Below are 17,236 nucleotides of genomic sequence, written 5' to 3'. Positions count from 1 at the left end.
AAGCATTCATGAATTGAGGTATTACTATACAGTCTTTCCATGTGATACAGCAATCATGCCCCATTGGTATTTGTCTTAGTTTTCTCTCATTGCTGAGACAAAATACCTGACACCCAAAGTTAAGAGAAGGAAAAGTCTACTTAGCTCACAGTTTGTAGAAGTTATAGTTCATAACTGGCTGGCTCCAAGGCAGGGTGGCATGGCAGGGAGGTATTGCAGAGGAAAAACAGTTCATGATGGGCAGAACGTAGCAAAGCAAGCAAGCAGGAAGACAAGCCTCTTTCTGTCCCTTATACTATATCCCAGCTACCAGGAATAGGGCAATGGCAAATCAATCAGTGGATTAATTTAGTAATTTCCCATCCTTAATCCTAGTACCCTTAATCTTAGCATTGTATCATGAATCAATGACACACTCTAGATTCAGCCACCTCTGAAAAAGCCTCCCCTGCGGCTACATGAGGCTTTGGGGGGACATCTAGACACAAGCCATAACAGTGTACAAAGGAGTTAAAAACTTACTACCACAAAACACCCTCACATGAATATTTATAGCAGCTTTAGTCATAATTGCCAAAACTTGGAAACAACAAAGATGTTTTTCAAAAGATGAATGGATAAACAAACTGTGAGCCAGTCATATAACAGAATGTTATTCAGTGATAAAAAGAAATGAACTATCAAGCCATGAAATGATATAGACAAACCTTGAAAGTATATTGTTAAGTGAAACAAGCTAATCTGAAAAGGCTATATACTTTATGACTCCAACTATTTAACATTATAGAAAGGGCAAAACTATGGATATAGTTCAAAAAAATACAGGGATACTGAGGGAAGTATGAACAGGTGCAGCTCCAGAGACGTTAAGGGCCGTCAAACCATTCTGTATGGTACTGTAATGGTGGATGTTGGTCATACACTTGTCCAAATCCATAGCAGATAGAATACGAAGAGTCAACATTAAGGTAAACTACAGATTTTAGTTATTAACATATCAGCATTGACTCATCAATTGTAAAAACTCTACCACACTAACACAAAATGTCAGTAAAAGGGGCAACTGTGGGGGTGGTGAGGAGAACCATGGAAACACCATGTATCTTCCTATCCACAAATAGTACATGTTACTTCAGTACATAACCCGAACAACTTCCCAGTTTTCTTTGAGATCTTCAGAGCATCTCAACTTCCCTTCCTTGTCCCCATCAGCCTCATGCTGGCCTACTTCTTTCTAACGGGGCAGCACACAGACTAGAAGAGCTGCTGTTTCTTATCGCCACCACCACAAAGCCAGAATCACAGGACAGACCCAAGGGTGAAAGGATGATGGGATGAAAAGAAGCCGAGAATCTACTCCAGCAGGAGGATACGTAAGTGTATCACGATTACACTGTTACAGTACATAATTAAATTTTAACCACTGTCCAAGCAATTCACAATTAGAATACTAGCATCAATCACTCTGTCTTTCCTTAAAGGGAAAGCTTTCAATAATTTTTCAGATCTTACCTCAGATAGACCATTCTTAATGACCTCACAAAACTGAATTCCCTATTCCTGCTTCACTACAGTTATTGACTTCAAGGCCTTCTTAACCACCTCTCTTCTACTTTATTTCTTTATGGTCTGCCTCCCTGCAGTGTAAACTTGATGAGGGCTGAAATCCAGTGTCTTTTCTTGTTCTCTGAGGGGCACAAAATAAACACACGAGATGGAAACAGTTTACTAAATGCCTGCATAAGGGAACACTGAAGGACTGACAGGTAAGAGCATTCCCCAGGCTTCAACTTCAAACTAAGTGGACCCTCGACTTACGAACTCAATTCACTCCTGAAGGCTGGCTGCAACTCAGGCTGTCAACTGCAGGCTCAGGCTCCTCTACACAGCCTTGAAAGTCTCTCTTCTGTATACCAGCAGATCTCAGTGTCCGTAGACAGACATTGGGCCAGGATTTCTCAATTAACTGCACACAGGAAAGGATGTTGTAAAGTTCCTTCCAGAACTCTTTAAGGGTTAAATCTGTATCTGAGATGATCTAGAAGCACAAGTGGCTGGCATTCGGGTCATAACACAAGACTTTGGTAGTAAGTTAAAACTAAATCCAGTCACAGCCCAAGTTATGTGTATGTCAGGCCAGTCATAACTCGAGGGTCCACTTGTAATATGTTACTTAATATTATTTTCACTGCATTATTCATTTAAACACAAGCAGCTGGAGATTACAGTTATCATAACATATAGTTATTATAAATTATAGTTATAGTTATAGTTACTATAACATATAGTTATTATAACTACAGTTACTATAACATATATAAAATTATAATTATTACAGCATATATAATTTTTTCCTTTCTTTTGAGACAGGATCTTGCTATGTAGTTCAAAAGTTTGTCTTGAACTCACTATGTAGCCCAGACTGACTAAGTCATAGCTACCCTGCTGCCTCAGCCTCTTGAGTTCTGGGATTACAGACATGTGCCACCATATCTTAGTAAGATATTTTTGCAGACAGTTTTGAGTATAGGGTCTGGTTCACATTTTGTGCATCTAGGGCTTAATGAAAGATTTTGATAAGGAAGATAACGTAAAGTAGATACTGCAGAGACTATTAAATGTTACTTTTATCAATGTATATATAACTCCTACCAGTTTCACTTTTAGTAATTAAAATGATTACCATATATTAAGGAGCCTATTATGTGTCAAACCTGACTTTCTTTTTACTTGCATTACAGCTCTGCAATTATTTTGTAAATTTAGAATTATTATTATTATTATTATTATTATTTTGTCTTTTTGAGACAGGGTCTCACTGTACAGTTCAGGCTGGCCCTGAACTCACTTTGTTTCCCAGGTTGGCCTCAAGCTTGTGGTGATCCTTCCGCCTCAGCCTTCCGAGTGCTGGGATTACAGGTATGTACCATGACACCCAACTAGAATTATCTTTATTTGACTGGTTTAAAAAATTGAGGGACACAGAGATTAAGAAACTTGTACAAGGTCCACAAATTGTGAAAAATAAAAAAGATTTCAACTCTGAACACCACAATTTTCTACACAAGGCTAAGTAGCCTGGCTTTGTTCTAACACAGATTTAATTTCTCAAAACTACCTCGTACTGCAAAGTTTATGATAATACAGCACACAAATCAATATTCCAAAACTACATGCAGCGAAACATGGGGGCAGGGCCTTCAATAATCTCTCGATTCAGAGAACTTTATGTAATTCATGTACAGGCTAGAGCAATTGATTCTTTTTATTCCCTGTCTAGTTCTTAGGAAGCTTTAGGAAGCTTTAATAGACTTATGGGTGTAGGAAGGGGTGGACGAATGTATTACAAGAAGAAGAACAAAATAATCATTGGTACCTGCCATGAATAGGAGAGCCACTCATTGTTGAGCATCACACTTCAAATAAATGTGCAAATTAAATCCAATAAAAACACATGAGAATGTCCTCTGTAACTTGGAAACTACATTCCCTGGCTTGCAAGGATAATGCAGGAAATTATTATCCCTCACTGAATCACCGAAAAGAAGACTAACTAAAGACATCACTGAGCAACAAAGTTTTTCCACTATGAGGGACTGCATACATATGTACAAAACAAAACAAAACCAACAAACAGAAAACAATGGAGATATGAGAAGGCAAGGCAACAAAATGCCTCCAAAACCTCTAGGCTTCCAGAGGAAGGAAAGCAAAAGTCATGCAGGCATGCAGTCAAATGATTTGAAAGGATAAAAGAGGAGACTGAAAAGAGATCAATGAGGTGCTTAATGGGCTCACAGAAAATATCACTGATCACATAATGAAGTTAATAAAACAATCACAGAGTTTACCAAAGGCACTAATAAAAAGCTAGCTAAGCTAAAGAAAATGAATAGAACGTGAATGACCACTTTAGCAAAGAACTAGAGTCCATGAAAAGGTTCCAACACAAATGTAGGAGATTAAAATAATACTGAAAATATGGGCAGCAGAAGTAAGTAATATGAGGACAGAAGATGAGAATTATAAGATTGGGATGGTATCAAAGACCAACTACTCAGAGATACCCTAAAAACAACAAGTACACATAAAAATGGATTCAACAACTTCTAGACGACACAAAGAAGACTAATTTATGATTAAATGCAGTAAGTGAAAAATCAGAAGACAGCATGAATGGCATTAAAAACCTGTTTACGCATAGAAAAAACTTTCCAAACAGGACACAGCAAATCCTCAAAGAGATCATACATCACTGACCAAGTACAATTCATCCCAGAGATGCAGGGATAATTCAATGTACACAAATCGATAAACCTAATACATCACATAAACAGAAGCCACATGAGCATCTGAATTGATACACAAAAGGCCTTTGACAAAATCCAACATTCTTTCATGTTAAAAATTCTGAACAAAAGAGATATAAGAAGGGACTCATCTCAATCTGATAAAAGCCACTTATAACAAACAAATAGCCAACAAAATATTAATTGGGTAGAAGCTGAAAGCTTTCCTTCTAAATCCAGGAACAAAACAAGGACGTTTGCTATTATACTTCTGCTCCATAAGTTCTTGAACCATTAGAGCAACTGCAGTAGAAAAAAATAAAAAGAATATGTATAGCAAAGGAAGAAGCCAGTAATTATTTGGAGATGACACGATCCTCTAAATGGAAGACCCCAAAACTTTCACCAAAAGACTCCTAGAAAACTACACTCAATAGCATAGCAGGACAGAAAGCTGACACACGAAGATATACAGTGTTTTTGGCCAGGGATATAGCTCAGCAGTGCAGTGGCTGCCTAGCAAGCACAAGGCCCTGAGTTAAGAGTCCAAGTACCAAAAAAAGATAACAGAAAGAAAAAAATCAATAGTTTTATGTACACTAATAATAAACTGACTGAGAAAGAAATTAAGAAAATAATACCTTTCACAGCAACATCAAGAAAAATTAAACACTTGGGAAGTAATCTAATTAATGAAGTGAAAGCCCTCTAGAACAAAAAATACTCTGAGAAACGAGATCAAAGAGGACATAAAAAATGTAAAACTATTCCGATTACCAGATATAAGCATGCAAAATTGGTGAAGAGAAAAAAAATTTAAGCCTTAACTGTCCCTTTCAATAAACCAATAGACATCAGCAATACACTCACCTCAGCTATCCTTGTATATAAACACACACATATATATAATTTTAAAGAGAAAATATCAAAAACAAAATAACAAAACAAAGGCATAAACAAAACAATAAAACATAAAAAATTTAAAAATATGAAAACAATAAACATGATACAGAATTTCAAAACAAGGTGATAGGAAATTACCAATTGTTGTTATATTACATATTGTTATCTTCAAAGTAGTTACTCAGATAACCCAATACAGGTTTTGTTTTTGTCTTGTTATTTTGTTACTTTTTTTTTCCTCTCTTTAAAAAGAAAATGTAAAGCTATCCTGTTCCTCAATTGGCAGGAACCAAGGTAGTAACCATGGTCATATTTCCAAAAACTATACACAGACTTAATTCAATTTCAGTCAAAATACCAACAGCATTACACACAGAACTAGGGAAAACAATCCTAAAATTCATATGTTTTATGCCTTCTGCTTAGATGCCTGCCCCTGCCCCAACCTCATCCAGTGTGAGGTGGCTGGATTTAGAATATGTAATGCTGCGATTAAGTGTGTGATGCTGGGATCAAGGATGCGTGATTACTAAATTAGTCCACTGATTGGTTTGGCACAGGTCTGTAAGTGGATAACAGGAAGGCCCTCCTTAGGTGTGAGTGCTACCCGCCCTAGGGAAGCTGGCATAAGATATCTGGGACAGAAAGCGGGCTGCTGGGGTCGCTTGTCACTTGCTGCCTGCTGCTTGCCTGCTCTGCAATGCCCCTTGCCATGGAGCCAGCCAACTATGAACTGAAATCTCTATAAACTGTGAGCTACAATAAACCTTTCCTTCTTCAACTTTTGTCTCAACAGCAAGAAAAGTAACTGAGGCAATATGGAACCAGAAGAAAACTAAACGAGTAAAATAATTCCTAGGAAACAAGGAGAATCACAATTCCAAACTTCAAGTTATACTACAAAGCTACAGTGATAAAACAGCATGATACTGGAACAAAAACAGATATGTAGATCAGTGCAACAGAATACAAGATGCAGAAACAACTCCAAGCACATCCAGTTACCTGAATTTTGACCAAGAGGCCAAAAACTTATGCTGGAAGAAAGATAGTCTCTTTAACAAATGGTGCAGGGAAAACACGCTATTCACATACAGAAGATTAATCCAGATTCATATCTTTCACCATATACTAAACTAAAATCAAAATGGACCAAAAATCTAAATATTAAAACAGAAACAGTGTACTGGTAGATAAAATAGACAAAACTCTTGAAGACATAGATGCAGGCAAGGACTTTCTAAACAGTGCTCCAACTGCAGAATAACACCAAGAATCAACAAATGGGATTGTATCAAATTAAAAAGGTTATGCAGAGCAAAGTAAATGACCAACAGAACAGAGATGATCTATAGAATGGGAAAAAAATTTTGCCAGCTATTCCCCAGAGAACTAACATCTATCTAGAATACATAAAGAACTCAAAAAATGACACTCCCCAAAATAAAAGACTTAGTTTTAAAAAGGGGGCAACTGAAAGGAACAGAAGAAAAAATACAAATAGCTAATAAACACAAGAAAAATCTTCACCATCTCCAGCCATGAGAAAAATTCAAATTGGAACAATGCAGAGATTCTGTCTCACCACAAAAAGAATGACTATCAACAGCAACAAATCAAATAATAAATACTTGCAAGACTGCAAGGGAAAAAAAGAACTTCTTCATTGTTGGTGGGAATGTAAACCAATACCACCATTATAAAAATCAGTATGGAGATTCCTTAGAAAACTAAAACTAGAAATTCCATTCAATCCAGTTATTCCTCTCCTAAGCATTTTCCTGAAAGAGTTAAAGACATTCTATTACAGTGATACATACACACCCATGTTTATAGCAGCATAACTTACTAATAGCTAAATCTTGGAAGTGACGTATGTATCTGTCAACGGATGAATAGAAAAAGAAATGTGGTATGTACACACAGTGGAGTACTACTCCACCATACAGAAGGACAAATTTGAGTCATTTGTAGTACAGTAGATGTACCTTGAGACCATAATGTCAACGGAAGCAAATCAGACACATAAGCTTAAATATAGTATGGTTTCTCTAACACAAGAAAGTAGAAAATGAAAAACAAAAGATACATAATAGGAAAATAACAACAGCCACAAAAAAAGAGATGGAGTGAGGGGTGTAGCAGTGCAGGAAATGCAACTGAAAGGAAAGAGGACTTAAAAACAGATGTGCATATTCATACAGGTTCTGTCTCCTCAGGAATGTAATCATTATGCACTGCAAACATGTACAAATAAGATATAAACACAAAAAAGAAATACAATGTATTGGAAGTAAACAGTAAGTGAAATAAAGTGAAGTGATGTAAACAGTAAATTACAAGGGCACTAGGTGGGTAGTTCTAGTAATTAAGTTATAAAATGGCACCTGAAATCAGGGGGATTCTATTAGCATTATTTTGGAAAAGAGGCTGTGCAACCAGAAAGTATCATGGTGCCCATATCAGAGCTTCTAAATTGATTATAACCGTTCAAGTGTGTATGTGCTTTATCATAAAAGACAGAAACAACATCACCTATTAAGAAATCTAACAGAACCAGGACATGGGGATGCTCAAGAAGGATCACATTATTATAGTGTCTGTGAAGATTTTTTAACTTCTTGCTTCTTTTGTCTCTCTTTTGAAATGCAAAGGAAAGACATCAGGTGAACTTCACACCGATTTAGCTGCCAAGAAGCTTAGCGTAGACGTCTAGAGGTGATGAATAGCAAATATTCCCTTATATAGAAATCTCTGAGCATCTTCTTTACAACACAGTACTAAAAGGGCTGTGGAAAGTCACTGTAAGAGTTCAACACCTGAGTTCCCAGTTTGGGTCCCTACTGTGCAAAACTCTGTATTCAATAAATGTAGTTTGGACGTTTTCCTAGGCAATTTAAGCTAATAATAAATGAGGTTGGGGTTATTTTAAAAAAATCTCAGCCATCTTCATACCTACCTGTAAGAACAGTACTGGCATTTTGGTATTCAAATGTGGTGTGCCACAGACGTTTCTCCTTATAAATTTTAATTTCCAAGGTCATGGCAACAGTCCTAATGAAGATTAATTACCGGAGTACACTCCATAAAATCTTCACTTTCCTTCTACTGCACATAGAATTAAAAGTGAGAATGTACCACATCTTAAATGTCTTTTCTAGCTGCTCAGAACTAAAAACAGACTTGTAAAAATACTTTGTCTAAAAAAAAGATTGATTGGCCAAGAGTACATTATAAAGATAACTGTAAGAAGAGAGAAAGAAATGTTTTCTTAGCTCAGAATTCTAATAACCAGAGGGACTGTGGTGATGGAAAGGAAAGACAAGGCCGAACACAGCACACTTCCTCGCTACTCCTCAGACACTTCCTTCCACAAAACATACACACATCATCTGGGCTTGGCAGAAGTTTTGGTCTGAACCCTTCTCTTCTGTTTTGGTTCATGAATCCACTTGAGAATTGATGGCAAGTCAGGACTCCTTTCCTAGCACCTGTTTCTAGATGCGCGAGAGTGTGCGTGCAGCACGTTTACCCATGCTGTTTTTACACGCACACTGGAGTTTTGAGATTTCCCTTGAATCACTTCATCTACACAGATTAAGAATTCCTGTTCTCCAACAACTTAAAAGACATACTTCTCTTTTCCCAGATTAAAAACAAATAAAACACCATCCAAGTTGAGTTTAGGCTAAGCACTTTTCTCACCGCTCGTCTGTTTATGGAAAACTCTGTGCTCTTTATAAACATATCAGGTTCTCCCTCAAACCACTTCCACTGATTAGTTTTTAGTACTCAATACTATCGCCTACCCAAGCGTATCTACAGTGTTCTAGATATCTGGCAAAATTAAATGTACATTTTAGCCTTCTTATTCATTACTCTTGCAAGTGACTGAATTCTAAAAACAGAAAACCCAGTCTTCAATAAAGTTCATCACTAAGGAATTACTTACCATAATGGCAAAAACAAACCAAAGCCAAACAACAACGATTAAAAACCTCATCACGGACATAGTCTAAAATTCTAAAAGGAGATGTTGCTAAGGAAATTATGGTATAACTAAGTGAAAGACTGCACATTATGCCAGCATCAAACATTGAATGTTTTCTACATGAAGCGATGGGCAATAAATCATTCTCCAGGGCTTTCTTAGTGTTAAAAAAAAGTTGCCATGTACAGAGGCAGGGCAAAGAGAACACTATTTGCAAGGGTGCTTCATCTAGGCCTTATCACACCCTGAACTATCCACTCACTTTCTTGGAGGTCATAACTGTTCTGAAACATGGGAAGTTCACAGTTAATGGGTGACTAAATACCAAGTAGAAATCCCAGGGTAAAAACTGAGACTGTAAGAAGAGTGAGGGGTATAGTTTCCTAAACCCCAAATTTCTCACACTAGGTATTCGCCAATTCTTGGCCCAGAAAATAACACTCTCCTTCCTCAGTGTGTAGCAGTCTCTCCCCTAAAAGTCGCAAGATAAATAATACTGCCCTTCACTGCCTGATCAATCTGCTCTGGAGGATTCTCCAAACACTGACCTTGTTTTCCAGTATTTCACAGATAAGAAAAGTTGTCTGAATTTTTTCTCTTGAAAGCTGCTACGCATACTGGAATGGGGGCTAACTTTCTTGAAATTACAAAGACAAAGAGGACAGAATGAAGCTGGGACAGTGCTCAGTGGTAGGGCACTTGCTTAGCACAGGAAAGGTCCTGGGTTTAATCACCAGTACTGAAACAAATAAGTAAAATAAAAGGAAAGAATGGCAGGTTCAAAATGAAGTCAAAGTATCCTTAAGCTGGGCAGACTTTTCAGTATTAGCTACCCAGAAAGAGACTCACCAGCAAGGAGAGGTTCAAGTACGTGGAAAGCACCTTCAAGTTTGTTTTTGTTTTTTGTTTTTTAAACATAAGCACAATCAATTAGTTTATGTTAAAGAAAGCTTTCTTACAAAGAACCATCCCCAGCTGGGTGTGGTGGCACCTGGCTATACTTCCAGCAATGGAGAGGCTGAGGCAAAAGGATTGCCATGAGCTCAAGACCAGCCTGGGCTACATAGTGAGTTCAAGGCTAGCCGGAAGTCTAAAGTGGGAACCTGTCTCAAAAAATCAACAAAACAAAACAGAACAAGAATTCCCTACACTAAGCACCAATAATTCCACTAAAGTTTATATAAAACAAAGTACCACATCTAGTCCCAACCAAAAAGTTAAAAAAGAAATGAAATTGCTTTTGTGCATTTTCTGTCCCTAGAAATTCATCTTTGATTCATACACATTTATTTTTCAAGTAAAAAGTTTTCCACATACTATGAAGCTAACTGTAAAGTCTTTTAAGGGCAGTTGCTAGGGAAATATTATTGAAGAGATGTCATAAAACTCAGTTCTAGGAGAAACCACAGAGATTAAAGAACTTCATCTACTTCATGTAAGAGATGATTTATAGACAGGCAAGTTTACTCTGAAATAACTAGTTAAGAACAGATTTTTAAAAAAATAAAACCCAAACTCCTAACACAAGAGCAAACAGATGATAAATCTTGATCCATCTATCAATTAGGAACCATGTAAAAACAGGTCAACTAATCATACCAGGGTCAGCTAATCACATCAGAAGTATCAATCCATGTAGAATTATCTCTATAGAAGTAAAGTACAAGTCATACATGTAACTAGCTTTATGTTACCTAGAACAATTTACCAAACACCTACTTACAACAATTCCTTATGAAGGAAATATCCTTTGTCAGAGGCTATAGCCTTCAAAACAAAGACTGATGTAAAGTATGAGCCTCCACCACTTTCTTTATTTGAAAAAGGTTAAGATATAAATACAAAAACTCAAGTGAATAATGAATATCTATAACATCCTGATGTTTTTCTTTCCATATTTAATACTCAGCAAATTTTCGTATCATTAGCAATTCATATGAAGATGGGCATAAACCAAATATAATAAATGGTACTAGATATACAAAAATTTATCTCGTATTTCATGCTCATGACCAAATATTTCTTAAGCTTATGAGACACAGCTAAAATGAACAATCTTAGAAGAGGTTAATGAAATGTGGTTAAAGATACTCTTGTCTCACTTCAAAGGCCACATCCTTTAAGGGGCAATTTACCTTCCCTCTGCTTGGTTAAGACCTGACTGACTTCAGGCTTGTCTTAGCCTTTAGGAAGTGCTCACTGATTCACCAGTCGCAGGTGAGGCCCATTACTTATATGCTGTCCGTGTGAATTCCCTACCTCGCCTCCACCCCTACCCTCTACACATATAAATCAGAGCACTCACCTATCACATTGTTTTGTAACTGTACCCTTAGCTCTCTGTAACCCCACTGAATGAAAAATTCTGTGAAAGTCGGAAGGGTACTTTTTCTGTTTAATGCTTTATACTCTGTACCAGTACTCCACATGCCTGGCAAGCATTAAAACCCTTAGTTAAGAGAACGTGTGGAGAAACACGATAACCAGTCAGAGACAAAAAGAACAGGTAAGTATTAAGTAAGCAGAATGTGGTTTCAATAACGCAAAAGGTTCTCACTCCAGTTCTTGCCATCACAGGCAGAAACTCCAAACAAAAAAAAAAATTTAATCTTTATAGGATAACTATATTATGTGGACTATTTGAGATGAAAAATCATTTATGAGCCCAAAGACAACTGCAATAATCGAAGTCTTTTTTTCCCCAAAAAGGTAAACAAGCCTATCAAAATATACTGAAGATAAGAACACATGATTCTGTACAGCTCTCAGCAGACTGATAAATTGCACGGTATCATAAAGTCTGCTAAGCAAAGCTCTAGGTTTCCTACCAAATTGTTTTGTCTCTGTTTTCTATTTTATTTTTATGTTGCCCAGGCTAGCCTGAAACTCATTATGTAACCCAGGCTGACCTAAACTTGCTAACCTGCCTTAGCCTCAAGAGTGCTGAGGCGGGGTAGGAGGGGTACAGTGGGGCAGGGGGGGTGTAGCACCACACCCAGGTGTTGTCTCTAATAATAATAACTGAAAAAATTCTAACCATATCATATATGGATTCTATCTATGCTAGGTCCACAGTCCCAAAGGAGGAAAGAGGTACAAACCACAGAGTAAAACATATAGTGTGGGCCAATTTTAAAGAAGAGGAAAGAAATCAAAGAACAAAGCAAGCTCTCCCCTCTACACCTCTTGTCAAAAAGAACACACTGAAGCCTAGAGCCACAGATGGAGTGGGTATCTGGCCTGACTGCCCTCTGTACTACGGGGTAGATTATCTGCCCCTAACTCTCCATTTCACAGCTGTTTCCAAAGGATAAATTGGGTTATTCATGGCAACACATTCTTAAAACTCCTTAAAAAGAACTCAAGGTCACATAATTTTCATATAATAAGCAAAAGACCTTTTTCGTCAAGCTACACTAAAGGAGGAAGAGCCTTGCCCATCAGATCTCTTTGGAACTTCAGTGCTAGAGACAACCGGTCATTCCGCAGAGGGCTGGGGGTGGTTTAAATTCTCCTGTGGCTGCGCACTGAGCTAAGATGGAGGGCAGAAATAGGGACTTTTCAAAACCTGGCCAGACCTCCCTGAGGAGGAGCTACTGCCCCCGGATTCAGTCACTCTCCACTAACCCTTACTCTCTGTTGCCTGTTTCCTGACAAAGTGTCTTTCCATGTAGAGAGACAAAGGTGTTACTCATGCTGAATATTTATGAATGTCAACAAAGTGAAGGAAAAAGAAATAACTGGAGGAAATTTTAAATGAAACTAGCTCATGCTAGTTAGCTCAGGACTAACAGCTATTTTCTAGTTGATGTATCTAGTTCCAAAGAGTAAATTTATCTCCAAAACACTGAACGTATACCCAGAGAACAACCTTCTGCAAGAGTGATGATGACCCCACAGAGGCTGGAGTGTGTCCTGTTGCTACAATTATTGAGTAGGGGCCAGTGTGAGCACAACAGATAAATCTATGCATAGTCTGAGGGCCCTCTGAAGCCGACATCACAAACTCTTAGCAGGTCATCACGCTCATGAGAGGCAAAGGAAAAGAAGATGTAGCCAGACTGGAACAATACAGGAAAACTGTACTAGTGTTATTGTACATACTAGTAACAGCAGCAGTTACTATTAGACTTCTACTATATATAACTTTCTGAATACTGTTTTTTATCTGAAACAAATTCGGTTTTGTTTTGCAAATGGCTTTATTCATTCTTATAGAGGTAATTTTAAGAAAGGAAAAGAGAGAAAAATGGAAATTAGAGGATAAATAGAAATTGTATATGTAGAACACTGCTTGCAGCTTACCCTAAATCACACATTCTAGTCTTGAGTGACAGAGACTGTTGAGGACTGCTTGAGGAGACAGACAAGGCTAATGCTCGATGAGTGCTGGGAGGCTCCAGGAGCACGCAGCTGCCACTGAGTATCAGTCTAGCAGTTCTCAAGCATGGGCACCTTTGCTCCCCACCTCCACCCCTACAGGCAAAGTTTAAAGATATTTTTAGTAGTCTCAACTGAGGTAGGAGTGGAGAGAATTTGCTACTCCTAATGTCTAAGGATGATGGTAAACAGACTATATACCGCCACTCCACCCCCAAAAGAGCCTTATCTGGGCCAGAATATCAATAATCCTAAAGTAGGAAGAAGGGTCTACTCATGTTTACCCTACAGTTAGTACCTAACTTTAATTTGTCTTCAGGCAGTTTCCTGACCTACCTCTCCCAAAGCCAGAGTAATTCTAAGTAATCTCATTGGGGTAGTGGAACTAGGGAGTAAGTTTAATGTACACAGCTATCACCAATCCCAACTTTTACTGTGATCACAAACACAACTTACTTCATCCCTCGAAGCTTTGGCTTCTTTGGGTTTCTGTAAGGAGCCTGGACTAGATAATCTGTGCTCAGACAAAAAATAAAACTGCTAAGATATACTAAAAGAATAAAATCTGTTATTAATAAAATCATTCTATATTCCCTTCAACAAAAAATTTCTTTAGTTAACCTATTTTAATCAACAAATGCAGAGTTACTAGCTGTGCCTGAAATTAAAATTGTTTTAATTTTCTTATAAAGATTAACTACATTGTATTTGAATCTTGGCCTTTACACCATGTTAGGATGCTTTAACTTTAGCATCTCGCAAGGAAACTCTTCTCTCTTTGAGTATCACCACTACAGTATCTGATCTTCTTCTAATCTTCTAACTACAGCACCTATATTTTGTTATCTCTTGTATCATTCAAACTATTAGGACCAATTACACAGTCTCATACTTCTGGTTTTTTTACAGAATTTCCATCATCAATTAATTCAAACCTCTCAAGGCTATGTGACTATAACACTAATAGTAGGGGTAGGGACAGAAGATGGAGCTATTAGGGTTGATACGGGGGGCGGGGGAAGGTAAAGACAAAATTTCTAGCTACTGACATTTGCAGACTAATTAAGCAGCTTAAAACACATGAGGTGGTAAGAGAAGATCTATTAAGTAGAGTGCAGAAATGTCACTATGAAGGTAAGAAACAACAGAAATACAAAACCAAATGCCTGCAGTACACAGATGAATAATGATCTAAAAACTATCATGTTAAGAAAATAAATCTGTATGAATCAGATGCAGAATGACTAGTATCTTGCCAATAGCTTCAAAGGTTGGTTCTACCTTTTAAAAGTATGTTAATCAGGTATGTAAAACATACTGCACAACAAACGATAGGAACAATTAACATTCTTTCCATAGGAATTACATAGAAACACCTGGAAGCTAATAATTTAAAGTGATGTGTTAGTTCAAATCCCACCTATCTAAGCTGAGACCCCTTAAGATTCTCTAACAGGGGGACATTTAAATAAAAACCTAAAGGACAACTGACTGAACCATCCTGATAGCTTATCTATGTTTCAGACATGCATCAAGGAACTTTCTGAAACACAGTGAGTATACTTACTTTTGAAGCCAGTTTACAAAAATTAGGAATACTGCCTGAACCCAAACAACTCTAATGGCAAAATATTTAAATATTTTTAAACCCTAATATAATTATTTTTATCTATGGTACCTTTTGTGGTAGTAAAGCTAATATGTCCACTGTCTAGCATCTGAAACACTATAAACCTAACATGTTCACTACAACTGTCCTATAGCAAGTTCACCAAGTTTCTGGCATCACCTGTTAAAATGGCATTTCTGCATACATTAATTTCCCCTTCTACCAAATAATCTCTCTTTAAATAAGCACAAGAATATTTTTATTTTAAAAACAGGGTCTCACTATGTAGCTTAGACTGGCCTTGAACTCCCTATGTAGCTGAGGCTGACCTCAAACTCACAGTAATCCTACTGCTTCAGCCTTCCCAGTGCTGGGATGGCAGGTGTGTGCCCCTTTACCCACCATGCGGAAGGTTTAAATGAAGAATAGCCATGTCTCCCCTACAACATTTTCTCCTAAGAGAATAATCTTTTTAATATATTTTCATAAAGCTGTTCTTATTTAAAACCAAATTATGGCAAATAGAAGGGCACCAAGAGATAGAGGGCAAGGGGATGAAGGGAAGCAGAAGGAGAGATAAAGAGAATTAAGATGCGTTACATACAAGTACTGACTCCCCCCAGTCAATATAAGCATTATGTACTACAACCGTATAATAATAAAAATTAAAAAAGACCAAATTATACAGTAGTTCTCTATAGCCTATTTCTGTAACTATTGACTCTCTAAGCTCATATGTGAGGAGTTCCATCAAGCTCCATCTTCCCTTCAAGCATACTAACTTTGTCACAAAGATCTAAATTTGGCTTAATGGTTCAGAAAGTCCATGAAGTTTAACATTCTCAACTTTTAAATCAATATAATTTTAATGTAATCTAATAAATAGCACTCTGAAAACAAATGCTGAGCATGTCATACTGTTACTCAATTGACCATATTTCATTTTTTAGGGAGCATGGTGGCAGATAGCAAGTGAACATGTAATTTGAAAGAATTTGTGAAGAATTGTTTACATAAAAGTTATCAATTATTTTGTTACTATATATGATGTGAAAGTAACTGACCTTTTTTAAAAATTCAGAGGCAATTTTTAATAACACCCTCAATAGCATCCTTTTATACTCAATCAAAATAACATCCTACCTCTGTATACACTCTACCTCAATGAAGAAACAAAGATAAGCAAAAAGAACAGGGGAAAAAAAACAACTCGAATGTCACACTTTTGTTAATAGGGATTACATACATAATAATAATTTTAAAAGTTGCTTAAATTGAAAAGAAGAGCATTTGTAAAATGGCTTATAAGCAAAACAAGAAACAGCAGCAGGATTTCCCAAAATATTAAAGGTAAATACTTGCTGGCAGGAATATTTGTAGTAATGTCTTTTGAATTCATTAAAGACTAGGTTATGTACTTAACGATGCCAGTAGTAAAAACATACCTAATCTTATCTTCAGTTTCTTCACTATCTGATTCTTCAGAGCTTCTGTGTTTATCTGGATCTGGAAGTGTGCTTGGATCAAATCCACCATCATCATCATCATCACTCCAATCCAGAAAGGCCTCCTCTTCATCTTTGCTCTAAGAAAACACAAGGAAAATGTGATTTAAGGTGATAGCTGATGAATAATCAGGTTTTATTTCTGGACCCAATTATATACTCTTCTAATGGACATCCTCAAATTAGAAATCTTCTGATGAAGGACTCGAAGTAACTTGCACAACTACAACAACTTAAAAACAAAGAAAATTTGTATCATTCCAAAAATAAACTATTATTCAGAAAGTAAATCTTTAGTAAGTGCCCTAAACTATATACAGGGGGAAACTGTCCATTTTATTTTTCCATGTAACTCAATTAACAAAGAAATAGCATACAAAGTTGTTTCAGTCCTATTAACATACATATATTTCAACACTACCAAAAATATTAGCTAAAAACATCAAAGACCAGAAGTGAGAATATAATAAATTTGTATAATTTTATAACAATAATGCAAGTCTTAAAAAACAGATCTGCAACAAGCTTATTTATATCAAGGAGCCTTCCAAATTTAATG

At 36.8% G+C, this 17,236-nt stretch overlaps 1 protein-coding gene across 1 annotated transcript in view; it reads right to left on the bottom strand.

The window, feature by feature from the left end:
- Ddx10 (DEAD (Asp-Glu-Ala-Asp) box polypeptide 10) overlaps positions 1–17,236 on the bottom strand; it is a 260,398-nt gene that overhangs the window by 16,348 nt on the left and 226,814 nt on the right. The window contains exon 17 of the mRNA XM_005378043.2: positions 16,618–16,757. Within this exon, the coding sequence (XP_005378100.1) occupies positions 16,618–16,757 (140 nt within the window). The remainder of the gene's footprint in view (positions 1–16,617; positions 16,758–17,236) is intronic.

Source organism: Chinchilla lanigera, unplaced genomic scaffold (genome assembly GCF_000276665.1).
Source record: "Chinchilla lanigera isolate Chin_1 unplaced genomic scaffold, ChiLan1.0 scaffold00011, whole genome shotgun sequence".
Lineage (NCBI taxonomy): Eukaryota > Metazoa > Chordata > Mammalia > Rodentia > Chinchillidae > Chinchilla > Chinchilla lanigera.
Note: the sequence above shows the minus strand (reverse complement) of the source record. Positions and strands in the feature narration are given on the sequence as shown.